This window comes from Lissotriton vulgaris, chromosome 5 (assembly GCF_964263255.1).
Source record: "Lissotriton vulgaris chromosome 5, aLisVul1.2, whole genome shotgun sequence".
In the NCBI taxonomy this organism is placed as follows: domain Eukaryota; kingdom Metazoa; phylum Chordata; class Amphibia; order Caudata; family Salamandridae; genus Lissotriton; species Lissotriton vulgaris.
The window spans coordinates 2,030,812,252-2,030,840,052 of NC_141693.1; the positions used below are offsets into that span (position 1 = coordinate 2,030,812,252).

At 47.7% G+C, this 27,801-nt stretch overlaps 1 protein-coding gene across 1 annotated transcript in view; it reads right to left on the reverse strand.

Moving 5' to 3' along the window:
* LOC147718068 (carboxypeptidase M-like) overlaps window positions 1-27,801 on the reverse strand; it is a 217,412-nt gene that overhangs the window by 180,587 nt on the left and 9,024 nt on the right. The window contains exons 2-4 of the mRNA XM_086919901.1: window positions 27,345-27,442; window positions 8,152-8,324; window positions 7,856-8,040 (exon numbers count right to left, since the gene is read on the reverse strand). Of these exons, the coding sequence (XP_086776027.1) occupies window positions 7,856-8,040; window positions 8,152-8,324; window positions 27,345-27,442 (456 nt within the window). The remainder of the gene's footprint in view (window positions 1-7,855; window positions 8,041-8,151; window positions 8,325-27,344; window positions 27,443-27,801) is intronic.

Here is a 27,801-nt window from a genome sequence, read left to right on the forward strand (position 1 = left end):
CTGTCTTTCCGTCGAAGATCTGAAACGACCTCCCAGACAGAAAGGAGTCAAACCACCTTAAAGCGTCACCTGAAACTCCGATGTTATGGAGACGGTCCAGCAAGGTGGTATAGCTGACCGTATCGAAGGCGGCACTTAGATCAAGGAGGATCACTGCCACTGATCCTCCCTGGTCCAGTATCCTTCTAGTTTCTTCGGTGACCGCTAACAAGGCGGTTTCCGTGCCATGTTTTGGTCTGAAGCCTGTCTGGGATGTGTGTAATAGAGAGTGGTCCTCCAGGAACTGGACCAGCTGCGCATTTATATACTTCTCTAACACCTTGCTAGCCCAAGGGAGAAGTGAGATGGGGCGGTAGCTGGAGTGGTCATCTGGGTCTAGGCTGGGTTTCTCCAACAGCGCCCGTACCATGGCCTGCTTCCACGCTGTGGGGACTGAGCAAGCGGATATGGATGTGTTTAGAAGATCCAGGATTACAGGCAGGGTGGCTTTGCTTGCCTGCATCAGGACTTCTGGAGGAGCAGGATCACAAGGGGAGCCCGACTTGACTTGTCGTGCCACCTTGCTTAAAGTGTCGAGGTCCAGAGGAGGGAAGTGCTCGAGGGATGGCTGGTCTGGGTGGAGAGGTGGTCTGGGGGGAGTGGATTAATCGCATCCGGGGTTGTGGCTGCAGTTGGGAAGGTAGAGTAAATTTTTAGAACTTTGTTGTGAAAAAAATCCGCAAGCTCGTTGCATTGGTCCTGGGTTTTGTTAGGGGGGGGAGCCGTGTTGGCACTGGAACATTGCTTTATAATTTGGAAAATTTCTTTGGGCTTAGATTTCGCTTCTAGTATTTTCTCAGAGTAGTGGGTTGCCTGGGCTGTTCTGATCCCTTCTTTGTAGGCTTTGATCGCCTCTTTGTAGGAAGCATTTTTATCTGGGAGGAAGTCTAAACGCCAGGCTCTCTCTCGTTGCCTGCAAAGGCGTTTTAGCTGTCTTAGAGAGTCGGAGAACCAGGGGGCAGATTTCTGTAGTCTCGTCGAGGAGGATCTACGAAGCGGGAGGATCGAGTCTAGCGAGTGGGTGATCCAACTTTCATAGTAGACGTTTGCCACATTGGGGTCTAGGCAGGGTGGCGGGCGAGTGGAGTCCAGGTTAAGCAGCCAGGACTCCAATGGGAGTTTTGACCAGTTCCTCCTGGTGGTGACTTGGGGAGGTAGCTGGGGGGTTTTGTGTTTGACCCAGGTAAACAGAAATGGTCCGACCATGGAAGGGGGGTGGGTTGATCCACAGTTAGATCCAGGCAGTTACTAAATATAGGGTCAAGTAAATTGCCCTTTTCATGGGTCGGGGCTGCAACCAGTTGGGACAGTTGGAGAGCTTCCAGATCATCTAAGAACTCCTGAGCAATGTGGTCTGAGGGGGAATTAAAATGGAGATTAAGGTCCCCTAGGATTGTGTGGTTGGCGGAAGAAAGAATTCTTTCTGCTATAATTTCTGGAAGAGACCTGTGGAACACTTTTACAGGCTCAGGGGGGCGGTAGATCAGGGTGCCGGAGAAAGTGCTATTTGCGTTGAACTCTATGCAGAATGCTACACTCTCGCACTCAGGGATAGTTTCTGCTGTAGTACGGCATCGGTACTGGTTCTTCAGAATGATCGCCAGACCTCCGCCTCTCCCTACCGGTCTATCCACTCTAAGGATATGGTAGCCTATGGGTAAGGCTTGAACCACGTCTGGCTCAGAGTGAGCAGTGAGCCACGTTTCTGTCAGGAAAACCGCGTCTGGCTTTTGCTCCTCGAGCAGCATGGCAATCTGTGTGCTATGTTTAGGTAAGGAGCGGCAGTTTAGCGCGTACATACGGTACGTTTGTGTCGCGGCCGACGGGGATTTGCGGAAGGAGTGTTTGTACCCCGAACATCGGGCGGGTAGCTCTGTGGGTGCAAAGATATGGGGGCACTGGGGAGTGGCAGTCCTACCTATGCTGTATAAGGCCGCCGAGCTGTAGGTCCTGCTCTGGGTGGGGTGGGAGCCAAGGTTTGTGGCCCCGGGTCCCGGCTGGTCGCGGACGGGCGCAGACGGGCTTGCCTTAGGCACGCCTTCGGCGCGCAAACGGCGCTCCCGCTGCGCTCGTCCGCTGCGCTTCCTGTAAATGCACATATTTAACCCAGAGGGGGGCGTGGCCTAAGTGGGCGTGGTCAGCGTGCACGCCTGGTCTGATGGCGGCCGCTGGGGATGGTGAGAAGCGTGACAGCGTTAAGATCGGCTGTGCGCTCAAGTGATAAGCGGATCCTGGCGGTGGTGCAGGGTTAAAAGCAACAGAGTAAGTGACACCACGCAATTTCTAAAATGAGCTTCGTTTTAAAAGTTTTTCAGCAAGTGTCTGCAAATACAATAGTACCTCAAGCTCCCGGCTTTCCGCCTCAGGAACTGGGTAGAGATGTATACAGAAGCGCTAGTGGTCAGCGCTTTTGTAGAGCGATCGGGGGGCGTGGCCTAAGTGGGCGTGGTCAGCGTGCACGCCTGGTCTGATGGCGGCCGCTGGGGATGGTGAGAAGCGTGACAGCGTTAAGATCGGCTATGCGCTCAAGTGATAGCGGATCCTGGCGGTGGTGCAGGGTTAAAAAGCAACAGAGTAAGTGACACCACGCAATTTCTAAAATGAGCTTCGTTTTAAAAGTAACCATTGCAGGGTTTGATTAATGCCACTTGAAAGAGGGTGGCGATCCATTGCAGGGTTTGATTAATGCCACTTGAAAGAGGGTGGCGATCCATTGGAGGGGTTTGATTAATGCCACTTGAAAGAGGGTGGCGATCCATTGGAGGGGTTTGATTAATGCCACTCGAAAGAGGGTGGCGATCCATTGTAGGGGGTTTGATTAATGCCACTTTAAAGAGGGTGGCGATCCATTGCAGGGGTTTGATTAATGCCACTTTAAAGAGGGTGGCGATCCATTGGAGGGGTTTAAATAATGCCACTCGAAAGAGGGTGGCGATCCATTGCAGGGTTTGATTAATGCCACTTGAAAGAGGGTGGCGATCCATTGGAGGGGTTTGATTAATGCCACTCGATAGAGGGTGGGATCCATTGCAGGGGTTTGATTAATGCCACTTGAAAGAGGGTGGCGATCCATTGATGGGGTTTGATTAATGCCACTCGATAGAGGGTGGCGATCCATTGGAGGGGTTTAAATAATGCCACTCGAAAGAGGGTGGCGATCCATTGCAGGGTTTGATTAATGCCACTTGAAAGAGGGTGGCGATCCATTGGAGGGGTTTAAATAATGCCACTCGAAAGAGGGTGGCGATCCATTGCAGGGTTTGATTAATGCCACTTGAAAGAGGGTGGCGATCCATTGGAGGGGTTTGATTAATGCCACTCGATAGAGGGTGGGATCCATTGCAGGGGTTTGATTAATGCCACTCGATAGAGGGTGGCGATTCATTGCAGGGGTTTGATTAATGCCAATTAAAAGAGGGTGGCGATCCATTGCAGGGGTTTGATTAATGCCACTCGATAGAGGGTGGCGATCCATTGGAGGGGTTTGAATAATGCCAATCAAAAGAGGGTGGCGATCCATTGCAGGGGTTTGATTAATGCCACTCGATAGAGGGTGGCGATCCATTGGAGGGGTTTGAATAATGCCAATCAAAAGAGGGTGGCGATCCATTGCAGGGTTTGATTAATGCCACTTGAAAGAGGGTGGCGATCCATTGGAGGGGTTTGATTAATGCCACTCGATAGAGGGTGGCGATCCATTGGAGGGGTTTAAATAATGCCACTCGAAAGAGGGTGGCGATCCATTGCAGGGTTTGATTAATGCCACTTGAAAGAGGGTGGCGATCCATTGGAGGGGTTTAAATAATGCCACTCGAAAGAGGGTGGCGATCCATTGCAGGGTTTGATTAATGCCACTTGAAAGAGGGTGGCGATCCATTGGAGGGGTTTGATTAATGCCACTCGATAGAGGGTGGGATCCATTGCAGGGGTTTGATTAATGCCACTCGATAGAGGGTGGCGATTCATTGCAGGGGTTTGATTAATGCCAATTAAAAGAGGGTGGCGATCCATTGCAGGGGTTTGATTAATGCCACTCGATAGAGGGTGGCGATCCATTGGAGGGGTTTGAATAATGCCAATCAAAAGAGGGTGGCGATCCATTGCAGGGTTTGATTAATGCCACTTTAAAAAGGGTGGCGATCCATTGCAGGGTTTGATTAATGCCACTTGAAATAGGGTGGCGATCCATTGGAGGGGTTTGATTAATGCCACTTGAAAGAGGGTGGCGATCCATTGGAGGGGTTTGATTAATGCCACTCGAAAGAGGGTGGCGATCCATTGCAGGGTTTGATTAATGCCAATTAAAAGAGGTGGCGATCCATTGGAGGGGTTTGATTAATGCCACTTTAAAGAGGGTGGCGATCCATTGCAGGGTTTGATTAATACCACTTGAAAGAGGGTGGCGATCCATTGGAGGGGTTTGATTAATGCCACTTGAAAGAGGGTGGCGATCCATTGGAGGGGTTTGATTAATGCCACTCGAAAGAGGGTGGCGATCCATTGGAGGGGTTTGATTAATGCCACTTGAAAGAGGGTGGCGATCCATTGGAGGGGTTTGATTAATGCCACTCGAAAGAGGGTGGCGATCCATTGGAGGGGTTTGATTAATGCCACTTTAAAGAGGGTGGCGATCCATTGCAGGGTTTGATTAATACCACTTGAAAGAGGGTGGCGATCCATTGCAGGGGTTTGATTAATGCCAATTAAAAGAGGTGGAGATCCATTGCAGGGGGTTTGATTAATGCCAATTAAAAGAGGTGGCGATCCATTAGAGGGGTTTGATTAATGCCACTTTAAAGAGGGTGGGATCCATTGGAGGGGTTTGATTAATGCCACTGGAAAGAGGGTGGCGATCCATTGGAGGGGTTTGATTAATGCCATTTGAAAGAGGGTGGGATCCATTGCAGGGTTTGATTAATGCCACTCGTAAGAGGGTGGCGATCCATTGCAGGGGGTTGATTAATGCCACTTTAAAAAGGGTGGCGATCCATTGCAGGGTTTGATTAATGCCACTCGAAAGAGGGTGGCGATCCATTGCAGGGTTTGATTAATGCCACTTTAAAAAGGGTGGCGATCCATTGCAGGGTTTGATTAATGCCACTTGAAATAGGGTGGCGATCCATTGGAGGGGTTTGATTAATGCCACTTGAAAGAGGGTGGCGATCCATTGGAGGGGTTTGATTAATGCCACTCGAAAGAGGGTGGCGATCCATTGATGGGGTTTGATTAATGCCAATTAAAAGAGGTGGCGATCCATTGGAGGGGTTTGATTAATGCCACTTTAAAGAGGGTGGGATCCATTGGAGGGGTTTGATTAATGCCACTGGAAAGAGGGTGGCGATCCATTGGAGGGGTTTGATTAATGCCATTTGAAAGAGGGTGGGATCCATTGCAGGGTTTGATTAATGCCACTCGTAAGAGGGTGGCGATCCATTGCAGGGGGTTGATTAATGCCACTTTAAAAAGGGTGGCGATCCATTGCAGGGTTTGATTAATGCCACTCGAAAGAGGGTGGCGATCCATTGCAGGGTTTGATTAATGCCACTTTAAAAAGGGTGGCGATCCATTGCAGGGTTTGATTAATGCCACTTGAAATAGGGTGGCGATCCATTGGAGGGGTTTGATTAATGCCACTTGAAAGAGGGTGGCGATCCATTGGAGGGGTTTGATTAATGCCACTCGAAAGAGGGTGGCGATCCATTGATGGGGTTTGATTAATGCCAATTAAAAGAGGTGGCGATCCATTGGAGGGGTTTGATTAATGCCACTTTAAAGAGGGTGGCGATCCATTGCAGGGTTTGATTAATACCACTTGAAAGAGGGTGGCGATCCATTGCAGGGGTTTGATTAATGCCAATTAAAAGAGGTGGCGATCCATTGGAGGGGTTTGATTAATGCCAATCGATAGAGGGTGGCGATCCATTGCAGGGTTTGATTAATGCCACTTTAAAGAGGGTGGGATCCATTGGAGGGGTTTGATTAATGCAACTGGAAAGAGGGTGGCGATCCATTGGAGGGGTTTGATTAATGCCATTTGAAAGAGGGTGGGATCCATTGCAGGGTTTGATTAATGCCATTTGAAAGAGGGTGGGATCCATTGCAGGGTTTGATTAATGCCACTCGTAAGAGGGTGGCGATCCATTGCAGGGTTTGATTAATGCCACTCGTAAGAGGGTGGCGATCCATTGCAGGGGGTTGATTAATGCCACTTTAAAGAGGGTGGCGATCCATTGCAGGGTTTGATTAATGCCACTTGAAAGAGGGTGGGATCCATTGTGGGGATTTGATTAATGCCACTTGAAAGAGGGTGGCGATCCATTGCAGGGGTTTGATTAATGCCACTCGAAAGAGGGTGGCGATCCATTGGAGGGGTTTGATTAATGCCAATCGATAGAGGGTGGCGATCCATTGCAGGGTTTGATTAATGCCACTCGATAGAGGGTGGCGATCCATTTCAGGGGGTTGATTAATGCCAATCGATAGAGGGTGGCGATCCATTGATGGGGTTTGATTAATGCCAATCGATAGAGGGTGGCGATCCATTGCAGGGGGTTGATTAATGCCAATTTAAAGAGGGTGGCGATCCATTGCATGGGTTTGATTAATGCCACTCGAAAGAGGGTGGCGATCCATTGCAGGGGTTTGACTGTGTTTATATTTTGTTTTGCCAGGTTCCCTACAATATGAGATATTTATTCTGTAGTCCCATGAAGCTGTCAATTCAAAGTAAACGGCTGTGCGTTATCAATAAAGAACGAACCGAGAGAAGTCATCCAATGACGTCTGCTGGTTCCAGAGTCAGAAATGCAAGGTTCAGCCTGCGAGCTTCTAGCTAGCTGAATGTGCAATACCACTGGTAGGGCAATGGCCATGTGTGTTCAAAGTTTTAATTCCTGTTATAGCAACAAAGGGGGAGATTTACAAAAACTCAATTAACGCCATAGGCTATGGTGTGTGTGTGAGTCTTGCATAGGTTTTGAACATAAAGGGGCGGGAAACGTTTCTCGTCCCTTTAAGTTCAGTGTGCAGTAGTGACTTGCAGGCAACGAGGGTGGAGGGGTGGAGTTAGCGTGGGGGTGGCTATGGGGGGGGGGGGGGGGAATATCACGGGTCAAAATAAAATATGGAAAAAAAAACATTTACCTCTTATGCCGTCCACGTTTTTCCTCTGCTTCTTTGGGAGTCTTGGAACCAGGAAGCACCCAGGTTTCGCACAGCCAATCATAACGCTACAATGCAGCATTGTGATTGGCTCCCCACTGCTAATCACAATGCTGCAATGCAGGGTTGTGTTTGGCTCCTCTAAGCCAACCACAACGCTGCCATGCAGTGCTGCAATTGGTCTTATCGCCGTGGAATGGAGATCAGATGGGGACTGGGGTCCTTTGCATGTTCCCCGCCAGGCTGTGTAATGCAGCCAGGTGGGGAACATACAAAGTGAACATGACTGTTTGGCCGGGCCATGACGGCCAAACAGTCCTGCACAGTTGGAGTGTCCAAACCACTCCTCCAGCCCCGCCCTAACCCTGCCCAAACCTGAGAAAAATACAACTAAGATAACTCTGTTATTATAGTTGTATTTTTCCTGCTCGAAGAGCAGTGGGGCGACGCTCCTCTGCCTTAGCGAAGGAGTCGCCCCTGATAGCGTGAAAGGGTGCCTTATTCAAAAGGCAGGGTAAGACACGTTAGGTGGCTTAACGCCGCCTTATGAATAAGACAACGAGCCTATTGATACCACAACACTGAGAAAAGTCACGTTGTAAATATGCTCTTTAGTGCTTTGAGTATTCTCTTTTGTTCACAAGACACCACATACCTCCTTCGTCATTGCTGTAGGGGTAGACAACCACCATTGCTCCTCCGTGGAGAACCGCAGACAATACAAAGTTCTCACTGCGAAACCACTTCATCACGGCTTGGGTTTCAAGCTCGCGGGGCACTGAGTTCTTGGTAAAGAAGTCTGGGAAGTTCCGATTCAGATCCACACCATGAAAGTTGTTCCTATGAAGAAACAGGTCAAATAACTTTTTGAAGAGTGAACTCCAGTGCTTTGTCAACCCTCCAGGAACCCAATGTAGCAAGGCTACACCACTCAACAGAAATCTGCTTTACCTGCCTTGCTCCCCATCGCAGTCCCCGGGGACAGCAACCTTGAAGCCATCGGGATTCATCGCTGGAAGAACGTGGATCCTGGTGCTGTTTATCAGAGCGGTGATGTTCGGGTCCTGGCCATAGTGTGTCAGAAGGTGATGCGCAAGGTGAAGCAGGAGCTCCCGGCCAACGGGCTGCAGAAAGGAGCAGTGTGAGCACTGTGGAACCAACTACAACATCTCTTATTTACACAGCCTGCAATCACCGGGCATGTCCTAGTCGCCGCTCAAGCAGTTAGTGCAGAGGTATGGTTGGACAGACGTACAGACTCACATGTACATTTGGAACCAACTACAACACTTCTTACTTGCAGAGCCTGAAATCACCGGGCATGTTTTAGTCGCCGCTCAAGCAGTTAGTGCAGAGGTGTGCTTGGGCAGAAATACAGACTCACGTGTACATTTGGAACCAAATACAACACCTCTTATTCGCCGAGCCTTAAATCACAGGGCATGTCTTAGTCGCTACTCAAGTAGTTAGTCTAGAGGTGTGGTTGGACAGACGTACAGACTCACGTGTACATGTGGAAAAAACTACAAAACCTCTTATTTACTCAGCCTGAAATCACGGGGCATGCCTTAGTCGCCGCTCAGATAGTTAGTCCAGAGGTGTGCTCGGACAGACGTACAGACTCACATGTACATTTGGAACCAATTACAACACCTCTTATTCACAGAGCCCGAAATCACCCGGCATGTCTTAGTCGGTATTCAAGTAGTTAGTCCAGAGGTGTGCTCGGACAGACGTACAGTCTTACATATACATGTGTTTAGAGAGCCTGAAATCACCTGGAATGTTTAGTTGCTGTTGTCTATAAATGCATGGTTAGTACGGTGGTATATTCGGACAGACATACACACTTGCAAGCATATTCAGAATGTACTACTAACATCTCTGATTTACAGCACCTCACATTACCGGGCAAGGGCTAGGACCTGATTTAGTGTTTTTGGCAGACAGGGTGCTCTCTCAACAGCGTGACAAGGTACCCGCTCCTTCTAAGTCTTGGTCCCGCGACTCTATACGGAGTCGGGCAGACCATGAGGTGCCTGACTGCTGCACCCCTGTTGGCTCTACTGTCGAAACCTTACTTCAGTGGCACCAAGGATTAGGGGCTGGAAAAGTAAAAGCCCTTTCAATTTAGCGTGGGCGGTCTTTTTTCTGATTGTCTCTGCCAGGTAAAACCTAAGGATCACAAACAAAAAAGACTAATGAACCCCCCCCCCACCCTAGAGAGAAGTTCCAGTGTGGGCCATTGGTTTCTTATTTTTCAGAAACAAACTCCCCCTTTGACAGGTTCTTTCTGATAAACAGTTTGGTGTGCCGCTGCCTAAAAGACAGAGCTGTATTCAGTCTACAGTGCCTTCAGAGGAGCCGCTGTGACAGCAGGGGTCTGGGAGGAGATGTCCTCTCTGTCCACCCTTATGGACGTCAGACTGCCCAATAGGGTCTAAATCCAGCCCTTGGTCGTTACTCGAGTGCTTTCTATGGTGGGCGTTCGGACAGATGTACAGACTCACATGTACATACATCATGGCCATACCACTCCCACTGCTTAGAGATACTCTGCCAGGGGCGTGTCAGGGATTAACACTTAGGATATGGGTTTGTGTAGGGTTACACATTTACTATCCTTAGGATTAGGGCAAGGCTTAGAATATGGTAAAGAGAAAGGGGAATGTTTGCTTCTGAGTAGGATGAAGGATAGGTTTAGGGTGCAAAGTGGGTGTAGGTCCAAACCATTTTGAGGCTCGCTGTAAGAAAATGAGTTATTAGTTGAGGGGGGTAAGTACCCACCTCAGGTAATAATCACAATCCATGTCACAGTGAACCACTAAAGTCACTGAATAAACCTAAATTCAAGCCCTTGGCAGCGGTGGCACAGAGCAGACAATCGTAGATTGCAGGAAATGTGTAAAGTTTGTATGCAGCTCTAAAATAGTAATAAAGGTGAAATGTAAAACAATAAAAAATACCAAAACTAATTAGAAAAATAGAGCAAAATTCAATAAATAAAATGACCCCAAAATAAGAAAAAATCCAATAAGGGGAAACAGAGATAAGTGTTATGGAGAAATAGCAGCATGAAGTACAAAGTGTCAATGACACTCAATGGTCACAGAAGAACAGTACATAGGCACAATTTGCCACGGACCGTGAGGGAGGACGTGTCAGATACACTAACCAGGTTTGTCCTGATCAAAGACTTCACCATCTGAATTGTGTCCTTTGAGTTCCAATCCAGCACAAGAGTACTCTTCTAAATCCCCCCAGGACCTCAGGGCAGGTACTTAGAGACTCACAGGGTGACAGGCAGTGGCCAACAGGAGGTTCCAGTTCAGGTCCAGTTGCCACTGGTCAGCTGAGCAGTTTCAGGGAAAGGCCTCGTAGCTTGTTGTGTCCCCGTCATTTTAACAGAAGTTCAGCCTCATGACCCGTCAGACCTCCACAGGTCCAGTCGTGTTCTGAAGTGCATGCCTGAAGGCTCCACATTGCTGCCTGCCACAAGCTAGTGGGTGGGACTGACTCCTGGGAACAACCTAATTAATGGGGTAAAAGTGTCGGGGATTAACCCCTGCCCACTTTCGGTATTTTTAAGATGGTCAAAGTCTTAGGGCGCACTAAAGTTGGGCTCTGAGTGCTGGATGTGTGTGTGTGGAGCGTGTACTATGGAAATCCCAAGGCCATCCCACATCTAACACCAGAATCCTTGAAGAAATGTAATCAATAAAATGCTGGAAGTGCCTTGATTGAAGAAACCTGTTTATTTGTCTTCTGCTGCCTCTCCCCGCCTGTTATCTCCAACTATCGACGAGAGGCGGTATAACATAACTTTCCAATGGAGCATACCATAAGATGAGAGGGGAGGGAGGAAACAAGCGAGGAGGGTATGAAATCTAACTATTGGGTTATGATGGTGGTGTAGCTCAGGGACTCCTCTTGGATCCACGCTGGGACACTCTTCGGAGTAACTATTGCGCGTTATAAGAGCGCTTAACAATAACAATAACAATAGAAGTGATTATAACACATCATTTCTTGTACAAATAACAACCTGAATAACAAAAAATAAAAAGGCCACAGTGATATCTAGAAATGCCAATAAAGTACTAAAATTAGGAATCATAATATAATTGAATTTGTGGAGGGAATAGGAGAACAGACATGGATCAGATGAGAGATTAACCCCGTTAATAGTCCTCAAGCCACCTTGCTGTTGTCCTGATTCTCTTGGACTGCTCTTGAGTCTTCTTGGTTTCAGAACTCGTCGTGTTTGTGTTATTGTCATTGGGTATTCGAGTCATGGTCCGAGGCACTGACGGGCACTCAACAACTTTGTCCATGCTCCATGTTTGACTGTTGTCCAGAATCACAACATTCTTTTTAACATGTACAATTTGCCTGGTATTGGAAAATGTGCTCACATTCCCCCCAAGATGATCAAAAACTCTCCCACAGCCCACTTTTGGTGTATTGAGCTACGCTTTATGTCATATGACTCCTTATACCAGTCCTGAGGTGTGTCAACCATTACAGTTGCTCCACCACCTAAGAAACTAGGATGAAGGTTGGTACGGGGGCTTCTTCCTTTGAGGGTTCAGACTGAGGATATTCTTGTGATCGAGTTAGGAGATGTATGGTATGACAAAAGCATTTCTAGTAGCGCCAACTCACCCGAATGACCATTTACACACGAAGGTTGACAACATTCTTGTAGCTCATGATTTCCGCTTTCCAACAGCCCATTGACAATGGGATAAAACAGGGCTGTTTTCAGGTGTTTACAGACAATGTTGTTATAAACTCCTTGATTTCATTAGAAGTAAGCTGTACCTCATTATCTGTAAAAAGCGTGTCAGGAACTCCTTCAGTGAAAAATGTATCTTGCAAAAATTCAATGAACTGCTTTGTGATTATTTAATTCACCAATCTAGTGACCGGGCAATTGGAATAGGAATCAATTAGCACAAATATGCACCGTTTTAAAATATCTTGGTCCTTTATGAGGCCTATAATGCCCAATAAAAGCCAAGCAGAGATTGTTACAGGGGACAAAGGGACATTATGAACAAATGCACTTGTGTCACCCATTGCGCAAGAGATACCGTCTTGAACCTTTGGTTCCACTCACGAGTGTCCATCCTTGGGAACCAATAATTACACCTGATCTGGTTCTCGGTGACACTCCTACACAGGTGGCCTTCATGAGCAAGACTGACTGATTATTCTCCTTCTTAAATTGAATGGTGGAATTATTTTCTTGTTAAATAAAACGTTGTCATCCACTACATTTATTTCGAACCTGACTTCTCAGTACTCTCTGGCCTCTTCACTTTGTGTTTTGCTTAGTTTGGCTAGCCACCAGTTCAAAATGCATCAATTCAGTTGGTTAAGGGTGGCATCTTCGTTTCCGATTCCTCTGGGGAAAATGCAGTATTGATAATTACAAAGACTGGAGCATCCAAAACGTCATTGTCCTCATTAGCATTTTTATAGTGGCCCAGGAAAGGAAAACGTTGGCATTATCTTTGCCAGGGACATACTCCATCTTGTACTAATACCCATTTACACCCAACACCCACTTAGCTATGTGGGGGGGGGTTGCATTGAACCCTTGCTCGAAATCATATATAAGGGGTTTAGAAAGGTTTAGTGGTCTGTTCTTATAAATAATTATCATCCCCATAAATGATTGACTGCCCAATAGCATGCTAAGGCTTTTTTTCCCACAATGGAGTAGTTGAGGAGGGATAGTTTTCCTACTAGTCTCAAAATTCCCTTGGCGCAGTGCAGAACCAATGGTGTCATTTATTTTGTGAAAAGATTCCTAGCATGATTGACCTTATGTGAATTGGATTCCCCTTTTTAGAAATTCTCTTAAGGGTTTAGCAATATCAGACATTGTTTATATGCCTTGCCATGAACTCCGCCATTCTGAGAAATTAACTTGGCTCATCTTTATTGGTGGGAGGGGGTGCATTCTTGAACCACGCCCACTAAGCTTGTTTAGGGCTTAATTTCATCTTTAGTTATAGTGTGCCCTAGAGAGGCCACTGCAGCAACTCCTAGTTAACACATACCTCTTTTCAAACTGAGACCAGCATCCTTCAACCCAGTGAATACCTCTCTTAAAGTATTATAATGTTCTTGGGCAGAAGAACTAAAAATGTGTATACTGTCTTGAAAGCAAAGAGTAGTGGGCACACACCCCATGATTCTTTGCATAATTGAGTGGAAACCCCCATCAGCGGAGGCTAGACTAAAAAGTAGCGTACGAAACATAAACACTCCTATGGAAGTAATGAAAGCAGTTAAGCAGAGATGGAGTTCCACTTAATGGTACACCATAAATAAATCAACACTAAATTAGTTTGTTTCTTTTAACGTTCTCAGCATTTGTTTTATGCATGGCAATAGGTTTCTCTCAACCCAAATGCTGTTATTGAGATCCCCTGGATCCACATATAGGCATATGCCTTCGCCATGTGCTTACTTAGTTATGACTATAGGAGTGAGCCATTCTAAGTAATCCATTGGTTGAATGATATCTAAATCGGATAACTTCTTAAGTTCACACTCTAATGACTCCATCATGAGATTAGAAATTGTTTTTGGTTTATGAACCACAGGTTTGATGGCATGTATGAGTGTTATCCTGTGTTGAAAGTCACAGAGTAAACTGAGATTTTCTGAAAAAAACGTCCTGGAATTCATTGCAAATACCTGCACTACAATTTGGTTGATCGACCAAAAGAACTATTGCGGTCTAAGGTGATTCATAGTTCTTTCTGGTGTTGCCACCCCAAAAATGTTGAACCCCTTTCCACAGCATAAATTGTCCCATGTGTAACCCGATCTTTGAATGAAATTTGTACATCTATCATCCCCACTAAGGGAATGGGATCCATGTCGTATCCACAAGTTGGTATATCAAGATCCTTGAGAACATCATCTTTTAGTGATGGAAGATGTTGTTGATTTATGATGGAAATGGCAGACACGAATCAGCAAATATTGTTACTGGGTTCTCATTTAAGCTACCCTTACACTCAGGGTAAGAACTGTATGTGTTGCAGACTCCATTTTCTATCTAGAAAACAATTTTCTTTATTTCTACGATTGATTCGTCTACCTTACTGAATTGTTTGTTTTCATCTTGTTTGCACAACCTTGCGAAATGGCCTCCTTTTTAGCATCTTTTGCATATTCATACCCTAGCTTGGCATCATAAATTATTAGCCGGATGGTTGTTGCAACTACATCGGAAACATTTGCATATACTGGTATCTGGAAGTTGTTTAGAGCTAATATGGGGATCTGCCTTCACTTTAAACACTTCCTTGTCTAGATTAATCTCACTGACTTCGAATGTAGAGATTGGCAATGGGATTTCATTTATTCACAAAACAATGCTGTATGATTAACAGATTTGCCAATGGCTTCCTGCAGGTTTGGACTCTTATCCAACAATTTGTACAGGATACATGTATTACTGGTGCATCTTACTAGTTGATCCCTAATTAGGAAATCTGCCAATGGTCCAAATTCACACAATTTGCATGAGTCCCTCAGGATGGCAACATAGTTGGCTATGCTTTCTTGGATAACTTGTGGAGTTCTAATACCACATTCATTTTATCTTCAAACTGCGTTACTAGCTTAAGCAAAGTTAATTGCAAAGTTCTTCATCATAATTATTTAGGACTGGTTCAAAACCCAGCACCCTGCCTTCAGGATTGATAAGGCCTGCCATAGGGGTGACTGATAGGTTAAATGTGCAGTGATTTAAGGTAGATATAGGTAACCTATATCTGAGTAAGGGGTGCATGCACCACCTTACCCAGGCTGCAGTAGCAGTCCTGGGGTATCATTATGGAAGGCTTCCCAGGGGTGGCATAATACATGCTGCAGCCCCTGGTAGGAATCTGGGGTACCTATGCCCTAAGGACTCATAGGGGTATCCCAGTAAACAAACTGGAGTGTACCTAAAGTACTTAGAATCATTTTAGAGAGGAGGCAGCTAGGCTGGGGTCCTGGATAGCAGGGCCCCAGCCAAAACTAAAGTCGAAAAACAGTGAAACATCAGCAAAAAGTGGGGGTAACCATAAGAGCAGATCCTACTCTCCTACAAAAAATCCCCACCACCCCCAAATGCAGGGACATTAAACTCACCTTGACCAGTTGAGTCTTCATGTTCTAAGTGGAAATTTCTGGAGAGTCCATCTGCATTGGCATGGTTACTCCCAGGTCTATGTTCTACTGTATAGTCCATCCCCTGTAGGGAACTGGACCACCACAAAAGTTTGGGGTTTTCACCCTTCATCTGTTTTAGCCACAAGAGGGGCTTATGGTCTGTCTGAACAGTGAAGTGAGTGCCAAATACGTATGGCCTCAGCTTCTTCAGAGCCCAAACCACAGCAAAGGCCTCCCTCTCAATAGCAGACCAACGTTTCTCTCTGGGAGTCAGCCTTCTGCTAACAAAAGCTACTGGCTGGTCCTGACCTTCATCATTCAATTGTGATAACATAGCCCATACCCCCAACTCAGATGCATCAGTTTGAACAATGAATTGTTTGGAATAGTCAGGACTTTGCAGAATTGGTGCAGTGCACATGGCCTGATTCAGGTCATCAAATGCCTTTTGACAGCTGACTGTCCACTGAACTTTCTTTGGCATTCTCTTGGAAGTTAAGACATTCAGGGGTGTCACAATGGATCCATTCCACATAACAAATCATCTGTAGTATCCAGTCAGGCCCAAGAAAGCTCTGACCTGAGTCTGGGTAGTTGGAGCAACCCAGTCCATGATGGCCTGGATTTTGCACTGCACTGCAATGGTTGAACCTGGCCTCCACCTACAAGGTGGCCCAGGTACACAACCCGACTCTGCCCTATCTGGCACTTAGTAGCCTTGATTGTTAGGCTTGCTTTCTGCAGGGCCTCCAAAACATTTCTCAGGTGGACCAGGTGATCCTCCCAGGTTGAGCTAAAGACAACAATTTCATCTAGATATGCTACACTATAGTCTTCCAGGACTGTTAGGACTTTATTCACCAACCTTTGAAAAGTGGCAGGTGCATTCTTCAAACCAAAGGGCATCACCACAAATTGGTAATGCCCACTAGGGGTACAAAATTCTGGCTGTCTTTGGCTTTGCATCATCAGCTAGTTTGCTCTGCCAGTATCCAGCTGTCAGATCAAATGTGCTCCTAAACTTGGCTGAGACCAAAGTATCTATAAGCTCATCTGCTCTGGGTATTGGATGAGCATCAGTCCTAGTGACTGTAATGAGACCCCTGTAGTCTACACAAAACCTAATCTCTCTCTTACCAGACTTTGTGTGAGGTTTGGGTACCAAGACCACTGGACTAGCCCAAGGGCTATCTGAGAGTTCAATAACTCCCAATTCCAACATTTTCTGGACTTCAGTCCTGATACAGTCCCTGACATGGTCAGGTTGCCTGTAGATCTTACTCTTGACAGGCAGACTGTCACCAGTGTCCACCTCAGGAGTGCACCAGGTAGTCTGACTTGGAGTCAGAGAGAACATATGTCTGAACTGATTGAGCACTTGTCTGCAATCAGCTTTCTGCTGGGGAGTGAGGCTGCCTGCCCGGGCTGCACTATTCACTGACCCGTCATCAGGGTTCTGTGAGAGCAGGTAAGGGAGAGGGTCACTCTCCTCCTCCTGTCCTTCATTAGTAGCGATGAGCAAGCCCATGTCTCCCCTGTCAACATATGGTTTCAGTCTGTTGACATGAAGCACCCTGTGGGGGATCATGGGAGTTCCAAGGTCAACCAAATAGGTAACCTCCCCCTTCTGTCCAACAATCGTACGGGAGCCACTCCACTTGTCCTGGAGGGCTGCTGGGGCCACAGGCTCCAACACTTACACTTTCTGTCCTGGCTGGTAAACAGTCAGTACAGCCTTTTGGTCATGCCAGGCCTTTTGCAATTCCTGGCTAGCCTCAAGGTTTTTGGTTGCCTTTTTCATATACTCTGCCATCCTGGAGCGGAGACCAAGTACATAGTCCACTATGTCCTGTTTAGGGGGTTTGAGAGGTAACTCCCATGCCTCCTTAACCAGACACAATGGACCTCTTACAGAATGCCCAAACAGAAGTTCAAAAGGGCTGTAACCAACCCCCTTCTGAGGAACCTCCCTGTATACAAATAAAAGGCAGGGTAATAGGATGTCCCGTCTACGCCTTAGCTTTTCTGGGAGACCCTTGATCTGGCCCTTCAAGTTTTTGTTGAACATTTCAACTGAAACATTGCATTGTGGGTGATAGGGTGTGGTGAATTTGAAATTTACTCCACACTCCTTCGACATTGCAGTCAAGTAACTAGACATGAAGTTAATACCTCTGTCTGATACTACCTCCTTAGGAAAACCCACCCTTGAGAACACTCCCACAAGGGCCCTTGCCACTACAGGAGCTATGGTGGTCTTACGTGGAATAGCTTCTGGGTACCTAGTGGCATGGTCCACCACCACCAGGATAAATCTATACCCAGAGGCTGTCTGAGGATCCATTGGACCAACTACATCAATCCCCACCCTCTCAAAGGAAACCCCTACCACAGGTAGTGGTATCAGGGGGCCTTTGTTATACCACCTGCCTTATCACTGGCTTGACAGGTGACACAGGCGCAACAAAACTCCTTGATGTTATCAGACATATGGGGACAATGAAAGTGAGGGACAATCCTGTTCCAAGTCTTGTTTTGGCCCAAGTGACTTGCTAAGGGAATATCATGGGCTTGTGTCAATAGGAAGCCCCAAAACTTCAGAGGTATAACCAACCTCCTGGCTGCACCAGGCTTGGGGTCTCTACTCTCTGAGCACAGGAGTCCCAATATATTCTATGGGTACCACTAGCATTCCCAGCAGCGTCAGCAGCAGCTTGCTGTCTGAGGGGTTCAAGAGAGGGGCATGTCTGCTGCTCCTGGCTCAGATCTGCCCTGGAAGGGTCCCCTGTCCCCAAGAACTCAACCTGATCAGGCTCAAGCTCATCTGGGACAGTTCCTTCTTCACGACTAAGATCATCTCCCTCAAGAGATGATCTGTATTCTGAGTCAGGGGGGAAGGCACTGCTTAACCCTACTGCTCCTCTTCTTGGGAGGCACCTGGCCCATTCTTCCAGAATTCAAGGCCTGTTCAGTTTTTGACATTTTGGCCTGTGACCTCGTCACAGCAAACACATGTGCAGGGATGCCTAACATTTCTGCCTAGGTCCAGAGCTCCACTTCAGGCAAAGCTTGAAGTCTCTAAATCATTGCCAAGCAAACATTCAAAGGGAGGTCTGCACTTACCACAACCTTCTTGTAAATTGTAAATTGATACTTGTATAGCGCACTACTCACCCGCAAGGGTCTCAAGGCGCTTGTACGAATCCCGCTGTGGAACCCGTCCTGGCTTTCCCTGAGAGGCGTCCACTCCTGGGCACCCCCAAGGTGGAGGCCAGGCACCCTTAGCGTTGTGGGGGCCGTTGTGGAGATTAAGCAAGCTACTGCCCAGAGTTGCAGAGTGGGACTCCATGATTGGAATAGGCACCGAGGCGACAATTATCAGGTCCGTGGAATTTTGAGTCCGAGGCGGGGAATTGAACCCTGGTCCCGGGCTAGACCTCTGCATCAGGGTCTGTCGCTCTAACCATTGAGCCACACTTCTCCACTTCAGGCCAGTTACCCTTCCCCAGGAGAAATTAACAACTGCTAGGGCACGGTCAGTCCTGACATTGCTAGCATTGGTCACTTGGTACATTTCACCAAGTATGATCTGCTCAGGAGCCACAAGGTCTTGTGTCACCATTGTGACACTTGCCCCGTGTCACTGAATGCCAAAGCCTATTTTCCATTAATCAAAGGTTGCTGTCTGTATTTTCCCAGATTACTGGGGCTGACAAAGGAGGACATATCCATGCCTCCATCACAGATCAGTACAGCCTGAGTTGGAACTCTGACCAGGCCATAGTCCATCTCAGAACCCAGGGTTAACCCTACTACACCCTTATTCTGAGCACCACCACTTGGAGCTGAACTAGGGGGAACAGTTGCCTTAGGGGCAATGGTGGCTGGAGTTGTGTCTTTGGCCCTAGTACAATCACTTGCCCAGTTGGTTTTCTGTTTACAGATTTTACACCACAGTTTCTTTCGGCCTCTTCCTTTAATTGAAAGGGATTCCCCACCAGATGCAGATTTTTGGGGACCTTGAGAGAAGACTTCTGGTCTTGACCCTTTTCCCCACCCTTATCAGAGTTCTTATGATCTTGCTTCTTTGGGCCACCACCTTGGTTCTGTACCTTCTGCCTCACCCTGGTTCTGACCCATTTGTCTGCCTTCTTTCCCAATTCTTGGGGAGAGGTCAGATCAGAGTCCACCAGGTACTGATGCAACAGCTGATTTTGACAATTATTAAGGATCTACTCTCTCATAATTAAGTTGTACAATCCTGTGAAGTCATGTACTATGCTGCCAAGTAACCAACCGTCCAGAGCCTTAGTAGCACAATCAACAAAGTCAATTCAGTCTTGAGTCTGAGCCTTTTGGGTATCTCTGAACTGTATCCTGTATTGTTCAGTGGTTAGGCCAAACCCCTCAATCAGGGCACTCTTCAGGACTGTATATTCATCAGCATCCTCTTCTCTAACATTGAGGAGCTTATCTCTACCTTTGTCTGCAAAGGAGAGCCACGAGATGGCTGCCCACTGCTCCTGGGGGACCTTCTATTCTTTACAGGCCCTTTCCAGTGCTGTAATCCATTTCTGGATGTCATCCCCACTCTGGTAGGGAGGGGAAATCTTGCTTAAGTTCCTATGGTCATGAGATCTCTCTCTACCACTAGGGAAGTTGCTGCCACCATGGGGCTCTAGCCCCAGCTTCTATCTAGCTCTCTGGAGCTCTAGGGACTCCCTTTCTAAGGCTACCTGCTGTCTTCTAACTCTCAGCTGGGCTTCTCCAAACTTGAGCTGCCTTTCTCTCTTCTCCTGGGAGGATTCCCCCCTGTGAGAAGAAACAGAGGTCCCTACAGATATGTTAGATTAGTCAGACTCCTGAGAAGGAGATCTGGGCCTTCTAGGCACACCTCCAACTCTCCCTGATGGGACAAAGAAAGGGTCTTCCTGGCTTTCTCCCCATCTCCAGGAGGAGCTGCATCTTCCAGGTTAAGGTCATTGGCACCTTCCTGGTCAGCTTCAGCGTTGGGGTCCTGGTCATTTTCACCCCTGGGCCTTTCCTCATTGGCTGCCCCACCCACTCTGCCGACCCCTTCAGGCACTGAGGCCTTCTTGAGATCATCCAACAGTAGCACCTCCTTGAGGCGTTGGGTGTTTGCACTTTTGCCTGTCCTCAATCTCCTAGCAGTACACAATGCTCTCCATTCCAAGAATGGAATGTGTCATACTTGGATGTCAGCATGGTACTGACATCTGGCAGGGACTCACTGGTGTGGTGTGGTGTATGCACACTCTAGTGTGGCCTACTAAACTCTCTTGCGTTGTAGAAAGGGTGTGCTTAAGCCCTTGACACACAACTCTAAGTTCAGTAGACCTTACTGTATTTTAAGCTTGTATTATATGTACCTCGGTACCTTTAGTGGTTTTCAGTTAGTCACTCACTTGAGATTATCTGGTAAAAAAATGACAACCTTGAATCCCAACCTCTGCACACCAATGTGAGAAGTTGGCACGGTATATGCTGTCCACTAGTTATACTGGGCACCCTGTACCACTCGAAACAACCCCTTAGAGGTGATACGTTAAAGACAGCCTTTATTGAAAGCTATCCTAGTGGTAGCTATGGAGAGCAGCCTTCAGGCTAAGTCTTAAAGGAATGCAAAGCAGCTTGTTTTACCTGTCTATAATCTCTTGAGTGACCAAAGGAAAGGATAACCACACCAGGTATATATATAAAATATATGTATTTATACTAAACACACCCTACTAGTCTCTTTATGAGGCTAGAGGTCAAAGCACATACGTTACACTTAATATCACACAGTAAATTAGCACAATATACGTTGAGCCCTAGGGGCGTACCAAACCATATATTAAAAATTTGTATAAGAACCACGACTTGACTAGACAGAAGGCCTAGAGACTGTAGAATCGCTGGGACCACAAGGAACAACCCAAGGTAGTGACACAGGGGACCCACGGGGGACGCTTGCACTGTGAGAACACAGCCGCAAATCACCATTAGATTCTATGGGGAAAGACGCAGTTGGAAATGTAAAGATTAGGAACACTTAGGAGATGACTTTGAGCAAACCTCTTTAGACTTAAGGGGTTCTAGGGCCAACACCCACGGGAGCACTGGAGTACTCGAGTTACCTCACCCAGGGAAGCCGGGTGCATAGGTGTCTTTACGTGTCGGGGATCGTCGTTGATTTCAATGGCGATCTGCTGCAAAGTGCTGCTGCCATCGAAGTGGAAGGTGTCCGGATCAAAGATGAGAGGAAGTCTGGGTCACTTGCCAGTGACCAGGGGCACGATTGTCAAATACCCACCGATGTCCAGTGATTTCAGGATGAAGATGTGAAGCTTGACTCTGCAGCCACGAAGACCAGGTGACGTCGCCGACGACCAGGAGCTGGATTCGAGCTGTCCCACAAAAGATGTTGAGTGCTGCAGCGTCAGTGACCGGATTGGACCCAACAAGCCTTGGCAACAGTAACCCACGCAGAAAGTGAAGGAATGCTTCGGTGCGGACCAGCAAGGTCCGAGGGACTCCCCAAGTGGTGGAGAGTCAGGGCACGTCTGGAGCAACGAGGAAAACCCACGGAAAGTCAAAGTTGGCTTCTCAGGGACCCACCAGTCAAGTGCTCGGGGTCTGGGCTTCAAGTAACACAATGCACAGCCTCAAGGAACGTCAAGAAGCTAATGTACTTGCAAATGTGTACGGTGTCCAGGGGTTCCGGTTCCAAGGTACTCACGAGGGCTGCGGGTCTCAGCTTTGGAGAAGTCTGGAAATCCACCTCCTAGGCTGCAATTACAACGGAGTCCGGCGGGAGCTTCGGCGATGCAGACCGGTCAGATGCGTCTTAGGTGCCTGCCAAGCAGGAGAGTAACTCCTTTACTCCAAGGGATATTCTTCAGTCATCTAGTCATGTAGATCGTCGAAGTTACAGGATATCTGTAGCAGAGTTTCACCCAGGTGTAATCTAAAGTCCAGTAGTGAGGGGTTCCTTTCTTATACCCAAGGAAGGGGTTGGACATCCTCTGGGGACCCACCTATGGGAGGGTTTGGAAAGAGGGGTGGCTACACCCATTTCCTTTGTCCAGATTCATGCCAGAGCAGGGGCTGGTAGCCCTTGCAACCGGCTTGAACTGGGCTACGAACAGGGGCACCAAATGTGCCCCCAGTGCAGACTTCAAAGCACTCTTGTTGTGCACCCACCCAGCCTCAATACACTAAAGCCTGTCTGGGAGGTGATTACACCTCCTTGTGACAGGAAACCTATTGACCAGGCCTCCCCTGCTGGAGTTTCGTCCAGCAGCCGGAGGGCAGACTCATGTCTGTGGCTGCAGCACCCATTTTGTGATGCCAGGGCTATTTTAAACTGGCACTGGGTATACAGGTGTGTACATGTCTCTCCCTCTGGAAGGGTTGAATTCTACCCCCACCACCAGGACTGGTAGGAGGGTAGGATTCCAAAGTGTTTGACACCAAAGATGACATGTTTCCGTGCAGCCATTCCAAAGTTAGCATTTGCAGCGAGGTTATAATGCACTTAAGAGTATATGGTCTGGTTGCATCACAGAACAGCCCCAGAGAATAGGTTCTGAAGGCTGCAGAGGGGTCCTGCTCATGCATGGGCACCCTCTCACACAAAACCCAGCACCCTTCCTTCAGGATTGATAAGGCCTGCCATAGGGGTGACTGATAGGTTTATATGTGCAGTGATTTAAGGTAGATATAGGTAACCTATATCTAAGTAAAGGGTGTACCATCATACCCAGGCTTCAGAAGCAGTCCTGTGGTGACATTTTGGAAGGCTTCCCATGGGTAGCACAATACGTGCTGCGTCCCCTGGTAGGCCTCTGGGGTACCTATGCCCAGGGTACATAGTATACCATATACTAAGGACTTATAAGGGTACCCCATAATGCAATCTGAAGTGTACCTAAGGTACTGGGAATAAATTTAAAGAGGAAGCAGGTAGGCTGGGGTCATGGATAGCCGGGCCCCAGCCAGACTAAAGTTGAAAAACAATGAAACACCAGCAAAAAGTGGGGGTAACCATAAGAGCAGATCCTACTCTCCTACAGAGAGGTGCAGCCTCCGCCATCAAACGGAGAGATGCAGCCTCTGCCATCAGACAGAGAGATGCAGCTTCCATCAAAAGACGGAGAGATGCAGCCTTCACCACCAGCCGGAGAGATGCAGCCTCCCCCACCAGACGGAGAGATGCAGCCTCCGCCATCAAACGGAGAGATGCAGCCTTCACCACCAACCGGAGAGATGCAGCCTCCACCACCAGACGGAGAGATGCAGCCTCCGCCATCAAACGGAGAGATGCAGCCTCTGCCATCAGACAGAGAGATGCAGCCTCCATCAAAAGACGGAGAGATGCAGCCTTCACCACCAGCCGGAGAGATGCAGCCTCCACTACCAGCCGGAGAGATGCAGCCTCCATCACCAGACAGAGAGATGCAGCCTCCACCACCAGACGGAGAGATGCCGCCTCCACCACCAGACGGAGAGATGCAGCCTCCGCCATCAAACGGAGAGATGCAGCCTTCACCACCAACCGGAGAGATGCAGCCTCCACCACCAGACGGAGAGATGCAGCCTCCACCACCAGACGGAGAGATGCAGCTTCCATCAAAAGACGGAGAGATGCAGCCTTCACCACCAGCCGGAGAGATGCAGCCTCCACCACCAGACGGAGAGATGCAGCCTCCGCCATCAAACGGAGAGATGCAGCCTCTGCCATCAGACAGAGAGATGCAGCTTCCATCAAAAGACGGAGAGATGCAGCCTTCACCACCAGACGGAGAGATGCAGCCTCCGCCATCAAACGGAGAGATGCAGCCTCCGCCATCAAAGAGAGAGATGCAGCTTCCATCAAAAGACGGAGAGATGCAGCCTTCACCACCAGACGGAGAGATGCAGCCTCCACCACCAGACGGAGAGATGCAGCCTCCGCCATCAAACGGAGAGATGCAGCCTCTGCCATCAGACAGAGAGATGCAGCTTCCATCAAAAGACGGAGAGATGCAGCCTTCACCACCAGCCGGAGAGATGCAGCCGCCACCACCAGACGGAGAGATGCAGCCTCCACCACCAGACGGAGAGATGCAACCTCCACCACCAGCCGGAGAGATGCAGCCTCCATCACCAGACAGAGAGATGCGGCCTATGCCACCAGATGGAGAGATGCAGCCTCTGTCACCAGCCGGAGAGATGGAGCCTCCACCACCAGACAGAGAGATGGAGCCTCCACCACCAGACGGAGAGATGCAGCCTCGGTCACTCACCAGACAGAGAGATGCAGCCTCCATCACCAGACGGAGAGATGCAGCCTCGGTCACCAGCCGGAGAGATGGAGCCTCCACCACCAGACAGAGAGATGGAGTCTCTGCCATCAGACAGAGAGATGCAGCTTCCATCAAAAGACGGAGAGATGCAGCCCCCCACCACCAGACGGAGCGATGCAGCCTCTGTTGAGAGGTGGTAGGGTAATTTTTGTCATAGAGGCACACGAATATTGGCAGACAGAGGTATTCTACTCATGGATTATCTTCCCAGAAGCAAATCCATTAACACATGTGTTCCAATTCTACAAAGTAAAGGAACCTCCAACGGAATATGTTCCTTTCGAGGACATTGAAATTCCATTAACATACCAAGAGCATGCGCTCTGGTTTAAAGGCGCCCTAAAACATCAAAATCACATTACCAGGCTCGGTCCATTGGGTAGACCAGGAGCAACTTGGCCGGTACTAGCCAGCTATACACCACATCCTGCCAGTGAACGAATGACAGGTCCAGAACTATTAGTTCAACTAAAACTATTAATCAAAATACATAGACAATTGGTTGAATATGTCATGCGGACTCTAACAGTCCAACCTGCTATCAGGATTCCACAGCAAACCCCTCACCAGGGGACCACAAATAAAACTACACTACAGACTATACAATCAGTCATTGGTAAATTACCCGCAAAACGGGAACAAATTCCATTCTGGTTAGCTCAAAAGATTACTCAAATAGAGGCAGTATTTCCCGATAGTACACCTCATTAGAAACACAGAATTCTAACAATCTGTTCACCAATGGGGATCGCACCACACCTGGAGGATTGCGACACTTGGGGTACAGTCTTTGCTGCAATCTACACCAAAACACATGGTGTTTCGTCTATGGTGGTAATACCAGAGGTCCTGAAACAGATTCAAAATGAATATGGGGCAGAGCCTGCTTTAAATCTGGGGATGAAGTTACTTAAAGATTTCAAACAGGTCTCAGCTATAATATTAGCCAATATTAAAGGTAAAGCAGGATCCATGGCGATCCGCCAAAAACTACTGATGCAAATAATGTTCCTTTTGCTCGAATCCCTGGAGTGGGGGATAGAGTAATTCTAAACATGGAACACAGATTAGGACTAATTTTAGCAGTACATGAAGGGCTCGCCTCTGCACACGCAGGTGTTTCCACCACAGTGTTATTATTAAAGGAAAGATACTGGTGGGCAAGAATGAGGAAACAGACCAGAAACCATGTTTTAGTATGTGAAATCTGCCAGAAAATGAAGGTTTCAACAGTGAAACACCCGGCGCAGACACCCCTTCTAATTTTAGATAAACCATTAGCATGTGTTTGCCTGGACCACTGTGGTCCCTTACAAAGGGATGGCAACTATAGATATATCATGGTCGCAGTTCATTCATGATCAAGATACATTTGGATGTGGCCTCAGTGCTCGGCTGACGCCCGAACTGTTATAGAAGATTTGCGAGTCTTTATCGGCACGCTACATTCTGACCAGGGTCCTGCGTTTAGCTCTCGAGCTTACAAAGATGCCATGACCAGCATGGGCGTTGCATTGCGGTACTTAAGTCCATTCCATTCTGAGGGAAATTCGGTGGTCGAAATAAAAAACCACACCTGCCACAAAGAGACACATGGACATCAACATAAAGGCAACAACCACACCTACCACAAGTTGACACATGGACATAAACATAAAGGCACCAACCACAAAGAGACACATGGACAGAGGCACCAACCACACCTGCCACAAAGAGACACATGGACATCAACATAAAGGCAACAACCACACCTGCCACAAAGAGACCCATGGACAGCAGCATAGAGGCACCTACCACGCCTGCCACAAAGAGACACATGGACAGCAGCATACAGGCCCCAACCACACCTGCCACAAAGAGACACATGCACAGCAGCATACAGGAACCAACCACACCTGCCACAAAGAGACAAATGGAGAGCAGCATACAGGAACCAACCACACCTGCCACAAAGAGACACATGGACAGCAGCATACAGGCACCAACCACACCTGCCACAAAGAGACACATGGGCAGCAGCATACAGGCACCAACCACACCTGCCACAAAGAGACACATGGACATAAACATAAAGGCAACAACCACACCTACCACAAAGAGACACATGGACAGCAGCATAGAGGCACCTTCCACACCTGCCACAAAGAGACACATGGACATAAACATGAAGGCAACAACCACACCTGCCACAAAGAGACACATGGACATAAACATAAAGACAACAACCACATTTGCCTCAAAGAAACACATGGACAGCAGCATACAGACACCAACCACACCTGCCACAAAGAGACACATGGACAGCAACATACAGGCACCAACCACACCGGCCACAAAGAGACACATGGACAGCAGCATACAGTCACCCACCACACCTACCACAAAGAGACATGTGGACAGCAGCATACAGGCACCAACCACACCTGCCACAAAGAGACACATGGACATAAACATAAAGGCAACAACCACACCTGCCACAAAGAGACACATGGACATAAACATAAAGGCAACAACCCCAACTGCCACAGTGAGACACAAAAAAGAACAGACTGTTCACTACATAGCAGTCACAGACTAGGGCTCCTTGATGCAGCACCATCTATGGCCTACCTCATTGCCATGAATATTTCCAATGTACTTGAAGTCAGGAACGCCAACTTGATGGGCCTTTGGAGTAAGACCAATAACTATAACCCAAAGGGGGACCCCTGAAACACAAAGCATGTAAGAATGAAGTCATTGCTAAGCAGAAAGCATGATGTTTGCGATTCTAAACTCAAACTACAAAGACTGCAAGGGTACTATTAAACACAAATATGCAGAACTGCAAGGGTAAAATACAGTTTGGGAAAATACACAATTCATATGAAACATTTTGAACATTTAATCCATAGTGCAAGCCAGCATTCGGCCCAGCCACAAACTATTACCCTAGGTGTGTTGGTAGATAAAACTCTCAGTATCTCAAGATAATGGCCAGGACGAATTAGTCTCCAGACAGGGATAATCCACTTGGCCCTCAGAGTTTTATAATGGGGACGAAAAAATAACAAGTGAACTATAGATT